General features: G+C 41.5%; 1 protein-coding gene across 4 annotated transcripts in view; it reads right to left on the bottom strand.

Annotated features, from left to right (window-relative positions):
- galnt14 (UDP-N-acetyl-alpha-D-galactosamine:polypeptide N-acetylgalactosaminyltransferase 14 (GalNAc-T14)) overlaps positions 1-18,568 on the bottom strand; it is a 106,061-nt gene that overhangs the window by 7,149 nt on the left and 80,344 nt on the right. For all 4 annotated transcript variants that reach the window (XM_083898389.1, XM_083898390.1, XM_083898391.1 and 1 more), the window contains exons 7-13: positions 16,526-16,613; positions 14,104-14,188; positions 10,809-10,912; positions 10,006-10,132; positions 5,669-5,761; positions 5,314-5,397; positions 3,035-3,179 (exon numbers count right to left, since the gene is read on the bottom strand). In XM_083898389.1, coding sequence (XP_083754515.1) covers positions 3,035-3,179; positions 5,314-5,397; positions 5,669-5,761; positions 10,006-10,132; positions 10,809-10,912; positions 14,104-14,188; positions 16,526-16,613 — 726 coding nt within the window. The remainder of the gene's footprint in view (positions 1-3,034; positions 3,180-5,313; positions 5,398-5,668; positions 5,762-10,005; positions 10,133-10,808; positions 10,913-14,103; positions 14,189-16,525; positions 16,614-18,568) is intronic.

Genomic DNA, 18,568 nt, shown 5'->3' with positions numbered 1-18,568 from the left:
ATAAGTGTGTTTGTTACTTCCTGTTACCAGTAGGTGGCTCTTATTTTGAAAAACAGGTTTATAGTCAGTGAAATTGGGATAAACGACTTAAACTGGACTTTAATATTGATTTTATTGTAAATTATCAGATTTTTATGTTGCATTCTATATATTTTAAGTTTATTTGAACCGTATTTTGTCTCTTTTTAACTTCTATGATCTGCTGCCTCTACTGGACGTCTCTATGAGTTTTATTCCTGCTTCATTAATAATATAAATAAATAAATGATAGTATTAGATGTTGACTGAGGTCAGAACATAAACAAGTACTTTTTACTCAATTTATTTAAGTTAAGGGAAAACATGGATGTTCAGGGAAAAGATGGTTAAGGGAAACAAAGAAAGTGAAGAGATAAACACGGATGTTAAGGGAAAAACATGGACATTAAGGGAAAACATGGACGTTAATGGAAAAAATGGACGTTAAGGGAAAAACATATGTAAATGGGAAAATTATGAATGTTAAGGAAAAATGGAAGTTAAGGGAAAACAGGGACGTTAAAGGAAAAACATGGACGTAAATGAAAAACATGGATATTAAGGAAAAACAAGGATGTTAAGGAAAAACAAGGATGTTAAGGGAAAAACATGGACATTAAGGAAAAACATGGATGTTAAGGGAAAAAATGGACGTTAAGGGAAAAACATGGATGTTAAGGGAAAACATGGACGTTAAGGAAAAACATGGAAGTTAAGGGAAAACAGGGACGTTAAGGGAAAACATGGAAGTTAAGGGATAACAGGGACGTTAAGGGAAAAAATGGACGTTAAGGGAAAAATACATGGAAGTTAAGGGAAAACAGGGACGTTAAGGGAAAAAATGGACGTTAAGGGAAAAACATGGATGTAAAGGAAAAACATGGACGTAAAGGAAAAACATGGATGTTAAGGGAAAACGTTGACATTAAGGGAAAACGTGGACATTAAGGGAAAACATGGACGTTAAGGGAAAAGCATTTGTCAATGGGAAAATTATGAATATTAAGGAAAAACATGGTTAAGGGAAACCAGCAAAGTGAAGGGAAAAACATGGACGTTGAGGAAAAACACAGACTTTAAGGGAAAAGTGGATGTTAATGCAAAAACCAATGTAATTAAGGGAAAACAAGCTTGTTAAGGGAAATGTAAAGAGAAACTGATCCTGAGTCCAGAGAAACAAACCGTGTGCGGCTTTAATCCACAGATTTAATCCCTGATTTAATCTGGTGTCAGTAACTCAGACAAAATAAAAGCCTCTTTTCTTTATTTTCCTCGTCGTCTCAGAAGTAGAACGTTCACTTCACGCTCAGACCTTCACAACACGGACACGGGGGATTAGGAATCCTTCTCTCGCCTGCGGCGTTTGATAACCCAGAGTTTCTCTCGCACGCGTCCCGGTGAGCGTTCGGGGATTTGAACCGACGACCTTCCAGACGCAGTCGGCTTTCTGCGGCCTGGAGGCTTATGAGCGGCGGCAGCAGCAGCAGCAGCAGCTTGTTAGAGCGGATCACAACCTCCACACTCACTGCACACTCGGAATAATGAACATCCTCTGGGTATTAATTACTGCACACACACACGCACACACACACACACACACACACACACACACACACACACACACACACACACACACACACACACACACACACACACACACACACACACATTCGTCTGAACTGTTTTATCAAAGCGTTTTTTTTCCCTCTAAACTTAATCCAGTTCCTCAGAAATTGATTCCTGCCTCATTAGGATCACTGTTTCACTATTTCCTGTTTGACAGGAAGTCTTATTTTGAAATTTAACTTGTTGTAACTGTAAATGTTTAGCTGCTTGTTACTTTTAAATACATATGGTTATGTTTATTTGAAGAGTCTAACGTATTGTTTTGTTTTGCGTACGTTACATTAGCACGGGCAGAGTTAGCATATTAGCATAGATGCTTATCTCGCTGTGTGGTGCGTTTCAGTTGAAGTCGTAAGTCAGAATTTCCGAGTGGCTCGTCGTAAATTACAAAAAAAAAAGCCTCCTTAAGTCAGATCGCCTCACCAACGCAAATGGCTCTGCTACGTTTAGCATCATTAGTGTGTATTGAAGTGAACTTTTTACTATTTCCTGTTTGACAGGAAGTTTTATTTTGAAAGGACTTGGCGTATAATCTAACTGTCGATTTTTAGCTGCTTGTTACTTTGAATTATTTTTTGTTTATTTGAAGTCTAACGTATTGTTTTGTTTTGCGTTCGTTAAATTAGCATGGGCAGAGTTAGCATATTAGCACAGATGCTCGCTGTGTGGTGCGTTTCAGTTGTAGCCGTAAGTCGGAATTTCCGGGTGACTCGCCGGAAATTTAAAATAAATACATTTTAAAAATGCCCCCATAAGCCGGATCGCCTCACCAACTGGTGCTACGTGCTAAGTTTAGCGTCAACAACACTTTTGTCTTTTCGCAGTGAATCAGTCGTAACACGTTGTACGATTTTTTGTTTGTGTTTATTTTTAATGTCTGGTACTGCTAGCGATGGCTAACAATGTGCTAACAATGTGCTAACAATGTGCTAACAATGTGCTAACAATGTGCTAACAATGTGCTAACAATGGCAAACAATGACTTCTTCTGGAATACTCAGAGAGTCTGACAAACACCTGGAGGTGGAGTCACTTGGAAGTGGACTCGCCCGGAGGTGGAGTCACCTGGAGGTGGACTCGACTCACCCGGAGGTGGACTCACCCGGAGACGGACCCACCAGGAGGTGGACTCACCCGGAGGTGGACTCACCCGGAGGTGGACTCACCCGGAGGTGGACTCACCCGGAGGTGGACTCACCTGGAGGTTGACTCACCTGGAGGTGGACTCACCCGGAGGTGGAGTCACCCGGAGGTGGACTCACCCGGAGGTGGACCCACCAGGAGGTGGACTCACCCGGAAGTGGACTCACCCGGAGGTGGACTCACCCGGAGGTGGACCCACCAGGAGGTGGACTCACCCGGAAGTGGACTCACCCGGCGGTGGACTCACCTGGTTGATGGCGGGCACGCCTTCTTTGCCGATGCAGGGGGCCAGAGTGAGGACGGGCAGCTCCTGACCGTCCTCACTGCGAGACTCCAGACAGTTCTGCCTCTGTTTGATGATCCCGGACTGAGAGTCGGAATCATCGGGAACCCTGAAAACCCGGAAAAACGCCCAGAGGGCTTCGGTCAACGAGACACTTACACCCCCAAAAAACCATAGAGATATATTATATTTAGTGATTTGTTTACATTATTTATTTAAAGTCTTTAAAGGAGAGGTAAAATATGTGCGTAGTGAAGTGTCTGCAATTCCCTTGATTGTCCATCAGGGGGCGACTCCACTAGATTATATGTCTACGATAATTTATATGCTAGTTTCACGTCTTAAAAAAAATTATGTTCTCATTCAGAGTTAAACGGACCACAAAAGAGGCGGTGCTTTGGGGGCGGGGCTATGGTGAAGCTATGGTAAGCTCCGCCCCTCATTTCGTCCCAAGCTCCTCCCTCTCATCCAAATGTGTGTTTTTTTTCTGGTTGAAAACACGAATGACCTTTGACCTCATTAGCGACATCGAGATACCTTGGTTAATTGAGCGCCGGCCCTTTAAGAAAACCCCCCTGAAGTCATCACTTCGCCAAACTTTTCCTTCACAATCTCCTCCCTTTGACGAACTTTCTCCGTCTCGCGCCGTAAACTCGGGCTTAAGCTGCGCGGCGTTAATTTAATCTGCTATCTCGCTACGTTTTAATAACCCGTTAAAGGTTATTCCGCGTCAGAAGGGTCAGGCCCCCCCCCCCCCCGAGAGCAAGCCGGCTAATTCTGTTCCTGGGGATTAACGCTGGCCTCCAGTGGATAAATGGGTATTTAAGTGTGTGTGTGTGTGTGTGTGTGTGTGTGTGTGTGTGTGTGTGTGTGTGTGTGTGTGTGTGTGTGTGTGTGTGGACGATCTTAAATGAGAGCACTTATGTGTCTTAAAGAGTACTAGCTTGTTTTTGTGCTTGAAAGCAGTGTTAGTGCAAAAGTGTGTGTGTGTGTGTGTGTGTGTGTGTGTGTGTGTGTGTGTGTGTGTGTGTGTGTGTGTGTGTGTGTGTGTGTGTAATTAAAGGGCAAAGTTCAGTTTTTTTTTTTTTTCTTTAAGTGTGAAGCCCATCACCAATAATCTAAGTCTGTGTTATTTTAAGATTATATTCGCAGCGTTAAACCAGCATTTTTCCAACAGGAAACTGAAGTTTGTAAACTCACTCACTCTCCCACACCAAAGCCCATAGAGAAAACCAGTGATTTTAACATCACAACACACAGGAGTTGTTGATCCACTGCTTCCTTTGTCAATAAGTTCAAAAGTCTTATTTTGTGAATTCAGCTTTTAAAAATCTTCATTTAGATTAACCTCAGTGACACAAAGTGACCACACGAGGCAGCAGTAGACCAGCAGCTCCTGTGTCCCCGTGAGCTAAAAATCACTGGTTTTCTCTATGGGCTTTGGTGTGGGAGAGTGAGTGGTTAGAAAAGTCTGTCTAACGGTGAAATAAAGACGTGAACGTGTCCTTAGGATGTCGTAGACTTAAACTGACGTAGATTTTATTACGTTTTCCAACAGGAAACTGAAGTTTGTAAAGTCACTCACTCTCCGACACCAAAGCCCATAGAGAAAACCAGTGATTTTAACATCACAGAGACACAGGAGTTGTTGATCCACTGCTGCCTCCATCACTACGTTCGAATGTCTTATTTCGTCAATTCGGCTTGTTTCGGCTTCACTCAGATTAACCTCAGTGACACAAAGTGACCACACGAGGCAGCAGTAGACCAGCAGCTCCTGTGTCCCCGCGAGCTAAAAATCACTGGTTTTCTCTATGGGCTTTGGTGTGGGAGAGTGAGTGAGTGCTTTCACTGACTTACGCTGCCTCTGTGGACTTTCATCTTTTTTTATTTTATTATTTGATCAGATTCTGTGTGAATTGTGTGTGTGTGTGTGTGTGTGTGTGTGTGTGTGTGTGTGTGGGGGGGTTGAGGATATTAAAGGCGAGGCACAGAATCCCGAAAGACAAGAGACGGATCAAAAACAGCGCGTTATTAAAAAATGGGAAAAGCAGAAGTTGGTGTTTTATATTCTTTTATACATCAGCTCTGAGATCCACTGCACAGCTGCAGTAAATATATGTTGTTTTATATATATATATATATATATATTATAATAATAAGACTAATCATAATAATGATAATAATAATAATAATAATAATGATAATAATAATAATAATGATAATAATAATAAACGACTTACTTGAGCTCCGGGTAAACGTTGTCCAGATACCACTGGAAAGATTTGCACTTGAGCTTTTTGCGAAGTTCCACTCGGCCTCGGACACTGACGACACACACACACACACACACACACACACACACACACACACACACACACACACACACACACACACACACACACACACACACACACACGTCCATGAGTCTGCAGACATGTGCCGCTGTGTTTAAATGTCAGCGTTTACTCGAGTCAGACTGATAAACACTGACATTTAGACTCACGAGCGAGCGTTAGCGTTAGCGTTAGCTCTTAACGTCGTCCGTTTGTCTCGCACTTTGTGTGTTTTTGTTTGTGTTTGTGCGTTTGTTCTTACTCGCCGTAGGATTTCCCTCGAGCTGCCGGACGAGCGGAGTAGTAAAAAAGACGAAAGTCGTCCATCCACACTTCAGCTGTGCGACGCGTGTTCCTGGAAACACACACACACACAAACACACACACACACATTTTATCGAAACACAACCAGGAAATACAGGAAAACACAAATGCAGTTTCAAAATACCACAATTTTCACACAAAAAAAAAAAATGTTAAAAGTGCCACCGTGTGGCGCTAGAGAGCCTCCACCAATCATTAGTGATGTCAGAGTGACGAACACTTCACACAGAGGAAACTATGTTATTATGATACTGAAGGCGTACTTCCTGTTACCAGCAGGTGGAGCAACGACTGTCTGAGCACGTTATTACGCAGTCGTGGCTACTGGGAACACAAAATGTGTAAATAAAGTGTCATTCTGGAAAAATTCATCGGATCACAATGAAACTCAGTCACAAACTCGTTCCAAAGTCCGATGAAAGAGTAAGTGAACAATGAAAAAAATTTCACCGGTTCACTTCTTTTCCTCTTTTCAACCGTTCACTCCTTTTTTCTCCCGTTCACTCCCTTTCTTTTCACCCGTTCATTTCTTTTCTTCTTTTTACCCGTTCACTTCTTTTCACCCGTTCACTCCCTTTCTTTTCACCCATTCACTTCTTTTCTTCTTTTCACCCATTCATTTCTTTTCTTCTTTTCACCCGTTCACTTCTTTTCACCCGTTCATTTCTTTTCTTCTTTTTACCCGTTCACTTCTTTTCACCCGTTCACTCCCTTTCTTTTCACCCATTCACTTCTTTTCTTCTTTTCACCCATTCATTTCTTTTCTTCTTTTCACCCGTTCACTTCTTTTCACCCGTTCACTCCCTTTCTTTTCACCCGTTCACTTCTTTTCTTCTTTTTACCCATTCACTTCTTTTCACCCGTTCACTCCCTTTCTTTTCACCCATTCACTTCTTTTCTTATTTTCAACCATTCACCTCTTTTCTTCTTTTCACCCGTTCACTCCCTTTCTTTTCACCCATTCACTTCTTTTTTTCTTTTCACCCATTCACTCCGTTTTTCACCCGTTCACTTCTTTTCTTCTTTTCACCCGTTCACTTCTTTTCACTCATTCACTTCTTTTCTTCTTTTCACCCGTTCACTCCTTTTTTCACCCCTTCACTTCTTTTCACCCATTCATTTAGTTTCTTCTTTTCACCCATTCACTCCTTTTTTCAACCCTTCACTTCTTTTCACCCATTTATTTAGTTTCTTCTTTTCACCCGTTTACTTCTTTTCACCCGTTCACTCCCTTTCTTTTCACCCATTCACTTCTTTTCACCCGTTCACTCCGTTTTTCACTCATTCACCATTTTTCTTCTTTTCACCCGTTCACTTCTTTCCGTTCACTTCTTTTCACCCATTCACTAATTTTTTCACCTATTCACTAGCTTCTTTTCACACATTCACTTCATTTCTTCTTTTCACCCGTTCACTTCTTTTCACTCATTCACTTCTTTTCTTCTTTTCACCCATTCACTAATTTTTTCACCTGTTCACTCCCTTTCTTTTCACCCGTTCACTTCTTTTCTTCTTTTCACCCATTTACAAATTTTTTCACCCGTTCACTCCTTTTTTCACCCGTTCATTTCTGCCATATCACCACCATCATCATCATCATCATCAGTCCACTGGGACACAAACGAGCGGCGTCTTCCTCTCAGAGCAGATGTTGCCGTGGTAACGGTGGTGGAGGAAAGAGCAGCGTTAGTGTGAGGATGAGTTGGCGTTCCCGGGGGGAATAGAACTCCCAACCCCCGGCCGCTGCGCTAATGCCTTGCTCACAGGCTGAGGTTTACGAGCGAGCGACGGCGTTTAAAGGAATAATGTGAGAGATGAATCAGGCGTCGGAGACGTTCAGTGGATCCCTGGAGTTCTTCAGTGATGGAGAACTGTAATCTCAGCCTGACTCTGACTCTGCTCGTACTCCTGACTTCACTCCATCATTTCCCAGAATGCTTCACTGTGTCTGGGTTTGTTTTGGTTTGAATCCATCAGTCAAATCTACCGTGTTGTGACCGCGGGGACTTTGTTTACTGCAGGATAACAAAATAAAATCTGACAATAACCACTTTAACGTCATGTTTACGGAGAAACTGCACGAGCTGAAGATTCGTGTTACTATAAAGTAATCTACATTATCTTAAACCACTCACTCTCCCACACCAAAGCCCATAGAGAAAACCAGTGATTTTAACGTCACAGAGACACAGGAGTTGTTGATCCACTGCTGCCTCGGCTTAAGAAAATCTTCATTTAGGTTAACTTCAGTGTCACAAAGTGACCACACGAGGCAGCAGTAGACCCAGCAGCTCCTGTGTCCCCTTGAGCTAAAATCACTGGTTTTCTCTATGGGCTTTGGTGTGGGAGAGTGAGTGGTTTACAAACTTCAGTTTCCTGTTGGTAGAGTCTGTCTAACAGTGAAGATAAAGACGTAAAAACACGTTCTTAAGAGATTATCGACTTAATCTGACGTAGATTTTATGAGGTTTTCCAACAGGAAACTGAAGTTTGTAAACCACTCACTCTCCCACACCAAAGCCCATAGAGAAAATCAATTTTCTCTATGGGCTTTGGTGTGGGAGAGTGAGTGGTTTACAAACTTCATGTTGTTAAAGTCTGTCTAACAGTGAGATTGTTACTCATTCTTCTTCTTCTTCACTGTATTTTATCCAGAGTAGTAAATAATAATCCTAATCTGAACAGAGTCGGCGTTTTATTGTAATTTTGGATTAATCCATTTTCGAGGAGATCGGTTCACGTGCAGCGTGAGCACATTAGTGCTGTTAATGGATTATTGTACAGCCTGTAAACATCCTTCTGTTTGAACTGTGTGTGTGTGTGTGTGTGTGTGTGTGTGTGTGTGTGTGTGTGTGTGTGTGTGTGTGTGTGTGTGTGTGTGTGTGTGTGTGTGTGTGTGTGTAGAATACAGCTTATGTTAATAGGATAATATCGTCCTCTCAGCTCAAAGGCTCCGAGGCAGCTGTAAATCCACTCTAACAACGACGGCTCGTGTTTCCAGCAGTGAATCACAGGCTTTTATCATCGTTGTCGTCGTTATTATTACGAGTTTGTGTGCGAGTGTGAAAACGCGGTGAAGGATTAGAGCAGGAAGTCTGAACGTCTGCTTCACTGTTATTGTTTATGTTTTACAGCCTGGGAAAAAAAGCAGAGAGTTGACGGATAATCGTGAGAATATACGACTAAAGAGGGAAGAACAGGGTCAATCACTGCACTGTGTTTGTTTTTAAAGCTGTTATAAATAAAGTTTGTTCAGCGCTGCAGAGCGAGGTCACGTCCATTCACTATCACTCACTTTAAGAGAGGCAGGAATGTGACCCTGAGAAAGAAGGACTTTTAAAGAAAAAAATACTTTAAAAAAGAAAAAATAACTTCATTTGAAAAAAACATACTTTTAAGAAAAAAGTTTTTATTTAAAAACAATTTTTAACTTTTTGGAAAAAAAATTATTCGAAAACATTTTATTTTGGAAAAAAAATATTTTCTTTTTGAAGAAAAATAAGTTTTTCAATTTTTTTCAATTTTTACTTATTTTTTTAAATACTTTTTATATATATAAAAAACTTTATTTGAAAAAAAAAACTTTTAGTAAAAAGTTTTTACCTAAAAAAAAAAAATTTTGGGAAAAAAAAAATATTCCAAACATTTTTTTTGGGGAAAAAAATTATTTTAGATATAAAAATAAACAAATATTTATTCTGAAATGTTTTTGTTTTTTTTGAAAAAACTAACATTTAATAAAAAAAAATGTAACTGAAAAAAAACTTTTAGAAAAAAAAAAATATTTAAAACATTTTTTTAAAAAAATAGCTTTTTGAAAAAAATAATAAGTTTAAATTTTTTTTTTTAAATTTTTACCTTTTTTGAAAAAAAAACTTACTTAAAAATGATTTTACTTAAAATATTTATTCTGAAATTTTTTTTTTTCAAAGATTACTTTTTTGAAAAAAAAGAAACCCTTTTTCAATTTTTACTTTTTTGGGAATTTTTTTTTCTGAAAATTTTTTCTTTTTCCACTTTTTACTTAAAAAAAAAGGTTTTACTTTTTTTTACTTACTGAGTTTCTTTCACGCAGAAACATTTCTCATTTATTTAACTACATGTTATTTAGTTTTAACCAGTGCTCCACCTTGGAGCGCCCTCTACTGGTGCAGTTCACAGCGAGCACTCGCGTTGGGATGACGTCGTCAAACTGATGATAATTCTCTCTCTCTCTCATCAGACGATGTTCAGATGATACTTTAATCAAACACAGTTATATATGTTTCCTCTTACTTGATGTACGTGTTTGCGTTTCCTTCAGGAAACACGTACGGATGTTTCTTCCTGAAGACGTGACCAACTCTGCTGCAAGGGAGGATCTCCAGGCTGCCTCCACACTGCCACACCCGGAACGAGATCTCTGCACACGTACACAACATTTACATTATATATATATATATATATATATATATACATGTATATATAAAAATATATATATATATATATAAACTCAGAGCAGAGAGAATGAGAGTAACAGAGTTTTCCCCCAAAGGACGAGAAGCTGAGAACTCAAAGTTTTCTACAGACTCTCTGTGTGTGTGTGTGTGTGTGTGTGTGTGAGAGAGTTTGATGAGGAAGAGGAGCGATGGGAGCAAAGATGAAACACTAGACAACAAAGGAGAACGAGGGGAGTCAGTGTGAGACTGACACAGCACAAATGAGTGTGTGTGTGTGTGTGAGTCCGTGTGTGTGTCAATGTGTGTGTGTGTGTGTGTGTGTGTGTCAGTTTGCTGATTGCTGTATTGCTGCTTCTCTTAGATCAATGAAACACTGTAAGCCTGCTTTCCTCCATCTCCACACACACACACACACACACACACACACACACACACACACACAAACACACACACACACACACACACACACACACACACACACACACACACACACACACACACACACACACACACACACACACACACACACACACACACAGGTAGCAACAGGGAGCAGATGATACTGTAAACCTTCCTTCCTTCCTTCCTTCCTTCCTTCCTTCCTTCCTTCCTTCCTTCCTTCCTTCCCTCCTCACTCACCAAAGTTCTCTCCTCCCCAGATGTCCATGGCCGTGTCATATTTGCCGAGGTGATTGAACCATGACCTGTCAATCACAAAGAGTCCTCCAGCGATGATGGGAGTCCTGACAGGAAGAGGAAGAGGAAGAGGAAGAGGAAGAGGAAGAGGAAGAGGAAGAGGAAGAGAGAGAGATGGAACAGTACGGTTAACAACGAGCTAAAGTTGTTTTGGTCTGTGACATTAACTGGAAATGGTTTGTCCACACACGACGTCAGTGTGTGTGTGTGTGTGTGTGTGTGTGTGTGTGTGTGTGTGTGTGTGCGTGCGTGTGCGTGTGCGTGTGTGTGTGAGTGCGTCCCAGACGGACAGTGATTCAGTCCTCTGCAGGTTGACAAGACAGAAGCAGCACAATGACAAGAAGAGACAGTCAGTCATAATAAACAAGCTGCAATCCAGCAACACACACACACACACACACACACACACACACACACACACACACACACACACACACACACACACACACTCATCACCCGTCCATCTGTGAGTGTTTAACACTCGCCTCTACTAAAAAAAAACATGCACAAAAACTTGGCACAGCAGTAACTCTGGTCTGCTGCCACCATCTGTGACTTATGGAGACGCGTGTGTGTGTGTGTGTGTGTGTGTGTGTGTGTGTGTGTGTGTGTGTGTGTGTGTGTGTGTGTGTGTGTGTGTGTGTGTGTGTGTGTGTGTGAGTGCGTGCTCTGTGGCCGTTCTGCCTTGTTTGTTTGTTCATCACTTCACAGTCAATGACTCGTCAGGCATCAGTGATTAGCTTTTTTCTTTTTTGTGTAAAACTGAAGTAAATGAACTTCAACAGAGACACAAACATCAATGACATCAGTGACATCAATGACATCAATGACATCAATGATATCAGTGACATCAATGACATCATTGATATCAGTAACATCAGTGATATCAGTGACATCAATGACATCAGTGACATCAGTAACATCAGTGATATCAGTGATATCAGTGACATCAGTGATGTCAGTGATGTCAGTGACATCAATGATATCAGTGACAACAGTAACATCAGTGACATCAGTGACATCAGTAACATCAGTGATATCAGTGATATCAGTGACATCAGTGACATCAATGACATCAATGACATCAATGACAACAGTAACATCAGTGATATCAGTGACATCAGTAACATCAGTGACATCAGTGATATCAGTGACATCAGTGATATCAGTGATATCAGTGACATCAGTAACATCAGTAACATCAGTGATATCAGTGACATCAGTGATATCAGTGACATCAGTAACATCAGTAACATCAGTAACATTAGTGATATTAGTAACATCAGTAACATCAGTAAAATCAGTGATATCAGTGATATCAGTAACATCAGTAACATCAGTGATATCAGTGATATCAGTGACATCAGTGATATCAGTGATATCAGTGACATCAGTAACATCAGTAACATCAGTGATATCAGTGACATCAGTGATATCAGTGATATCATTGACATCATTAACATCAGTAACATCAGTAACATCAGTGATATCTGTGATATCAGTGACATCAGTGATATCAGTGATATCAGTGACATCAGTGATATCAGTGACATCAGTAACATCAGTAACATCAGTAACATAAGTGATATTAGTAACATCAGTAACATCAGTAAAATCAGTGATATCAGTGATATCAGTGATATCAGTAACATCAGTAACATCAGTAACATCAGTGATATCAGTGATATCAGTGACATCAGTGATATCAGTGATATCAGTGACATCAGTAACATCAGTAACATCAGTGATATCAGTGACATCAGTGATATCAGTGATATCAGTGACATCATTAACATCAGTAACATCAGTAACATCAGTGATATCTGTGATATCAGTGACATCATTAACATCAGTAACATCAGTGATATCAGTGACATCAGTGACATCAATGACATCAGTGACATTCATCTCTTTAATCTCTCTCCTCATTTCTTTATATGCTGATGATGTGACAATGTCGTCAGTATTATATAATATATTCTATATTTTATATTCTTTCTAAAGAGCTGCACAAACACACACACACACACACACACACACACACACACACACACACACACACTGGGACCACATTTAGCAGCAATTAAAACTCTCCACTCAAGCTTGAAAATGGGAAGTGAAGATCCTGAGGTCAAAACACCCACAACCAAACTTTTCTAACAATTTGTGTATCTATTTATTTTTTTTTATTCACACATTTATTTATTTATAACACACTTCTTCTTTCTTCATTTCCACTTATATGTATATTTGATCGTTTTACATTACCCATAATGTGTGCCCATAGGAAGTATGTATTCCTATAGTGGGAGCTAAAGTAGCTTTTTCAGCTATAGCACGATAAGGAACTTAAAGGTTAAAATAATAATAAGAATGGATCATTTCCAGAATTTCAAAAATTCATTAAAATTATTCCTTAAGAGGTTTGCAAATATTTTCAACAGATCCTTGTTCAGGGCGACGTCGACTATTATGATGGTACATTTCAAGTCATTCCGAGATACTTTTTGTTTTTGTGAAGAAACTCAGCTCACTGTCAAAGTGCATCAGGGCAAATGGATCATTTCCTGAATTTCAAAAATTCATGAAAATTATTCCTTAAGAGGTTTGCAAATATTTTCAACAGATCCTTGTTCAGGGTGATGTCGACTATTATGATGGTAAATTTCGAGTCATTCCAAGATACTTTTTTTTTTGGATCAGGGCAAATGGATCATTTCCTGAATTTCAAAAATTCATAAAAAATATTCCTTAAGAGATTTGCAAATATTCTCAACAGATCCTTGTTCAGGGCGATGTCGACTATTATGATGGTAAATTTCAAGTCATTCCGAGATACTTTTTGTTTTTGTGAAGAAACTCAGCTCACTGTCAAAGTGCATCAGGGAAAATGGATCATTTCCTGAATTTCAAAAATTCATGAAAATTATTCCTTAAGAGGTTTGCAAATATTTTCAACAGATCCTTGTTCAGGGTGATGTCGACTATTATGATGGTAAATTTCGAGTCATTCCAAGATACTTTTTTATTTGGATCAGGGCAAATGGATCATTTGCTGAATTTCAAAAATTCATAAAAAATATTCCTTAAGAGATTTGCAAATATTTTCAACGGATTCTTGTTCAGGGCGATGCCGACTATTATGATGGTAAATTTCAAGTCATTCCGAGATACTTTGTGATAATGTGTGTGTGTGTATGTGCGTGACACAGCGTGTGTGTGTGTGTGTGTGTCTTACTTGATCGGTTGGGTGGGGTCACCTCGACGACTCCTCTGCTCCGGCGACAGCTGCTCCCACTTAAAATGTAGACTCCAGTCGAAACCTGAGAGAAAGAACAGACGGTTCAGAAATATCGTTTATATTTAGAGACGCGGGGAAAACGTCTTTATTTAGAGGATTTTTAAAAAAGAAATCGAATTTTACTGGGAACACAAACGATACTGACGTTAAAGGGACATCCCGTCCAAAATCCTGCCTGGTGTATCATTATATAATAAATAATAATGTGCACTGTCGATGTAAAAATAACGATAAAAGAAGAAAAACACATGTAAAAACGTGTCAACTGAAGGTCAAACATGTCAGATCATCACTTTTGCTGATGACGACGGCGTATTTATTGATCGTCACGTGACCTGATTCACCTCTGATAAACGCTTAATGTCACCATTTTACTGTCGTTTTTTTTATATGTATACAATTACCATTTAAAGGAGACGATGTCACTGCACTCCCATCCCCCATGTGTGTGTGTGTGTGTGTGTGTGTGTGTGTGTGTGTGTGTGTGTGTGGATCAATGAAAGTCCATTTTATTCTCATCTTTCTATACGATGAGCGACGACTTCATCTATAATTAAAATGTCCTTTGTGAGCCAAACTATCACCATCGATTCTCGGGTGTGTGTGCGTGTGTGTGCGCGCGTGTGTGTGTGTGTGTGTGTGTGTGTGTGTGTGTGTGTGTGTGTGTGTGTGTGTGTGTGTGTGTGTGGACAGGTCTATTATCAGCATTGATTGGCAGACTGTTGTTACCAAGAGACGAAGATTGGACAACGACCAGCTAATGGAAAGAGAGCGCGATGATGGCGATGATGGTGATGAAGCTCTTACAGGAAAGTGGCTTCTGAGAACGTGAAGGTGTGTGAGTGAGGAACCAGAGGAGCTTCATCATCATCATCATCATCATCATCATCATCATCATCATCATCAGGGGCCTTTACATCCAGCAGCTCTGAATAACAAGTTTTTCCGTCGCCAAATCGGCTGATCGGACTGTACCATTTTAGTCTGGTTCCCCAAAGGGAAGGGTCGGTTATTCTGGTACGACGGAAAACCAGGTGCCGAACTCTACCAAACGGAACCAAAGCAAAAATGTGGCTTTTAAGAGCGAGAACGTCAGATTTTCCCCCAATCCCCCGGTCCGAACTCCGACTAATGTGATCTGATTTTGACAAATGCCCAGAACTGGGCAGAGAGCGGCGAGTGAGATAGGGGCGGAGAAGGAGGCGTGGTCATCTGTACAATGTTCAGAAGCCCATTCAATCCTCCATTTTGAACGGGCTTGAGCCAGTTTTTCTAATATGGGGGATTAGGGTTGACCTAGACAGGACGGTCGGTTCGCCCCCCCGGTCGGTTCGTAAATGCTAAATCACGAATGTGACTGAAATCTGACTGCCAAAACTATCCAGATGTAGCAGAGCTAGCTAGCGGCTAATTGCAGAGCGCTCCGAGAGCGCTTTCCTCTCTCGGGACGCTCGGCGGGTAGCCTCTCGCTAGCTAGCTAGTTAGCTAGATAGCTCAACGGTCCTTTGGACGTATACCAAACCAACATATTCCAACACATTTCGACGATCATCACATTCGAGTTACGTTCTTGCAGTTACGCTCTTGAGGTTACGTTCATGCGGTTACGTTCTTGCAGTTGCGTTCATGCTGTAAAATCGGTGCGGTTACTTTCGTACAGTTACGTTCTTGCTGTTATGTTCTTGTGGTTACGTTCATGCTATTACGTTCATGCGGTTACGTTCATGCGGTTACGTTCATGCGGTTACGTTCATGCGGTTACATTCTTGGAAGTGTTAGAAGCTGGACATTTCCCATTTGAAGGAGTTGGATTAAAAACTCGGTTAGCTAGCGGCTATTTGCCGAGTGCTCTGAGAGCGTTTTCCTCTCTCGGGACGCTCGGCCGGTAGCCTCTCGCTAGCTAGCTAGTTAGCTAGCTGCTTTTCAAAGCTCAACGGTTCTTTGGATGTATACCAAACCAACATATTCCAACACATTTCGACGATTGTGAAATTGTTCCTCGGCAGATGTGGCCGCCATCTTTGATGAAAAATATCAGCCGGCTCGCTGAATTCGCAAAGCATCATGGGTAGTTTCATCTTCCACTTCTTTTTAAGCCCGCATCAGAGCAAAATTTAGGGTTAGGGCAAAAATGTAGGGTTAGGGGAGGTGTTGGGGCGGGGCCTTAAAAACGCGATTTCGCGCCACGTTAGGGTGTTGTTGCGCCTGGGAACTACGACGCTAACACCAGGTCTGAACAGGGCCGTAGATACAAAGAACCTCAAAAAAAAAAAACAGCACAAAGTACAGGTTCGTGAACTCGTCGCGAGGGACGGGACACTGAAGGAACCTCCGACGCAAACATCATCTCCACACTCACCTCCGCGCAGATCGGCAGAGGCAGCCACGTAGGCGAACGTGTCCATGTTGATGATGTCGATGACCGGGCTGACCACGCGCGTCGCGTCCTGGACACAAACACAAACACAAACACAAACACAAACACAAACACAGTCACGTGACGTTGGGGGAAAAGGGGGGAAAAGGGAAAAGGACAAAGAGACGAGAAAAAGGGGGTAAAAAGGTGAGTGTGTTCCCTCAGAGCAGATCATCGAATCACAGCCCAGTAAATGAGATTTTCAGTGTGTGAAACAGACTGTGCGTTTATCCCAAGGTCGTTATATCGCTGCGTATTAAAAAGGAATGTGAGTCATTGAGCGGCGATCGTGCACACACACACACACACACACACACACGCACACACAAACACATTCACCGAGGTGAGCGCGACCTCCGCCTCCGCTCGCCTCGATTCAGCGCCGCGTTTTATCCACTTGAATGGAAACGAGGAATAATGAACGCTCTCGCCCGACCAGAAGCAGAATCAATCAGACGAGGAGAATTCAACACCGTTCACTTACTCAGAGTTTTCTACTTTGTTTTCCAGACGGACGCTTAAATATTCACGTAACAAAAGCGAAATCACACGTCCCTCGTGTCAATGTGAACGTTAATATCAATAAGAGACGACGACCCAGAGTTATGATCTTGAGGTTACGTTCACGCAGTCACGTTCTTGCGGTTACGTACGTGCTATTACGTTCTTGCAGTTACGCCCTTGAGGTTACGTTCATGCGGTTACGTTCTTGCAGTTAGTTCATGCAGTTACGTTCTTGAGGTTACGTACGTGCTATTACGTTCTTGCAGTTACGCCCTTGAGGTTACGTTCATGCAGTTACGTTCTTGCGGTTACGTACGTGCTATTACGTTCTTGCAGTTACGTTCATGCAGTTACGTTCATGCAGTTACGTTCTTGCAGTTACGTTCATGCAGTTGCGTTCTTGCGGTTACGTACGTGCTATTACGTTCTTGCAGTTACGTTCTTGCAGTTACGTTCATGCAGTTACGTTCTTGCGGTTACGTTCTTGCGGTTATGTACGTGCTATTACGTTCTTGCAGTTACGTTCATGCAGTTACGTTCCTGCAGTTACGTTCCTGCGGTTACGTACGTGCTATTACGTTCTTGCAGTTACGTTCTTGGAGTTACATTCTTGCAGTTACGTTCATGCAGTTACGTTCATGCAGTTACGTTCTTGCAGTTACGTTCTAGCAGTTACATTCTTGCAGTGAAGTTCATGCGGTTACGTTCTTGCAGTTACGTTCATGCAGTTACGTTCTTGCAGTTACGTTCTTGCAGTTACGTTCTTGCAGTTACGCTCTTGAGGTTACGTTCATGCTGTTAAATCCGTGCGGCTACATTGGCATCTTCAAGTAAACCAGTTTTTTCATATACAGACGTTATAATCAATCAAATCAAACGCACATTTAGTTGATATTTATGTCCAGTCGTTGCAGTGGTTATTATTGTCTCTAATCACACACACACACACACACACACACACACCCACACACACACAAACACACACACACACAGCATCAAACATCTCCCTAAATGGTGTTTAATCATCCATGGTCCTCGGTCACATGACTCTTATGGGGTTTAGCTCAGTTATCGCCTCCTTAACCCGCAAAAAAAACAAAGAATCACGAGGACATAAAAACAACAAAAAACAACAGATGATGTCGATCGTATTTCTGCTCTGACGTCGATGATTTGCTCTTTAAAAAGGTTCCAGACCTTGAGCTCTTTGTTAAATCACGGCTCGTCCGTCCATTAGTTTGGCTGCAAGTGTCTTCAGCCGCTGATATTACAGAGCAGGTGGAGTCGTTCTGGACCATTAACCGCAGGGTCAGAACAAGAGGACACTGAGCAGCAGCAGCAGCAGCATCAGCATCAGCAGCAGCAGCAGCAGCAGCAGCAGCATCAGCAGCAGCAGCAGCATCAGCAACAGCAGCATCAGCAGCATCAGCAGCAGCAGCAGCAGCATCAGCAGTCACATTACAAAGCGCTGCCTCATAGCAG

Source organism: Microchirus variegatus (assembly GCF_963457635.1).
Source record: "Microchirus variegatus genome assembly, chromosome: 12".
Classification (NCBI taxonomy): domain Eukaryota; kingdom Metazoa; phylum Chordata; class Actinopteri; order Pleuronectiformes; family Soleidae; genus Microchirus; species Microchirus variegatus.
Note: the sequence above shows the minus strand (reverse complement) of the source record. Positions and strands in the feature narration are given on the sequence as shown.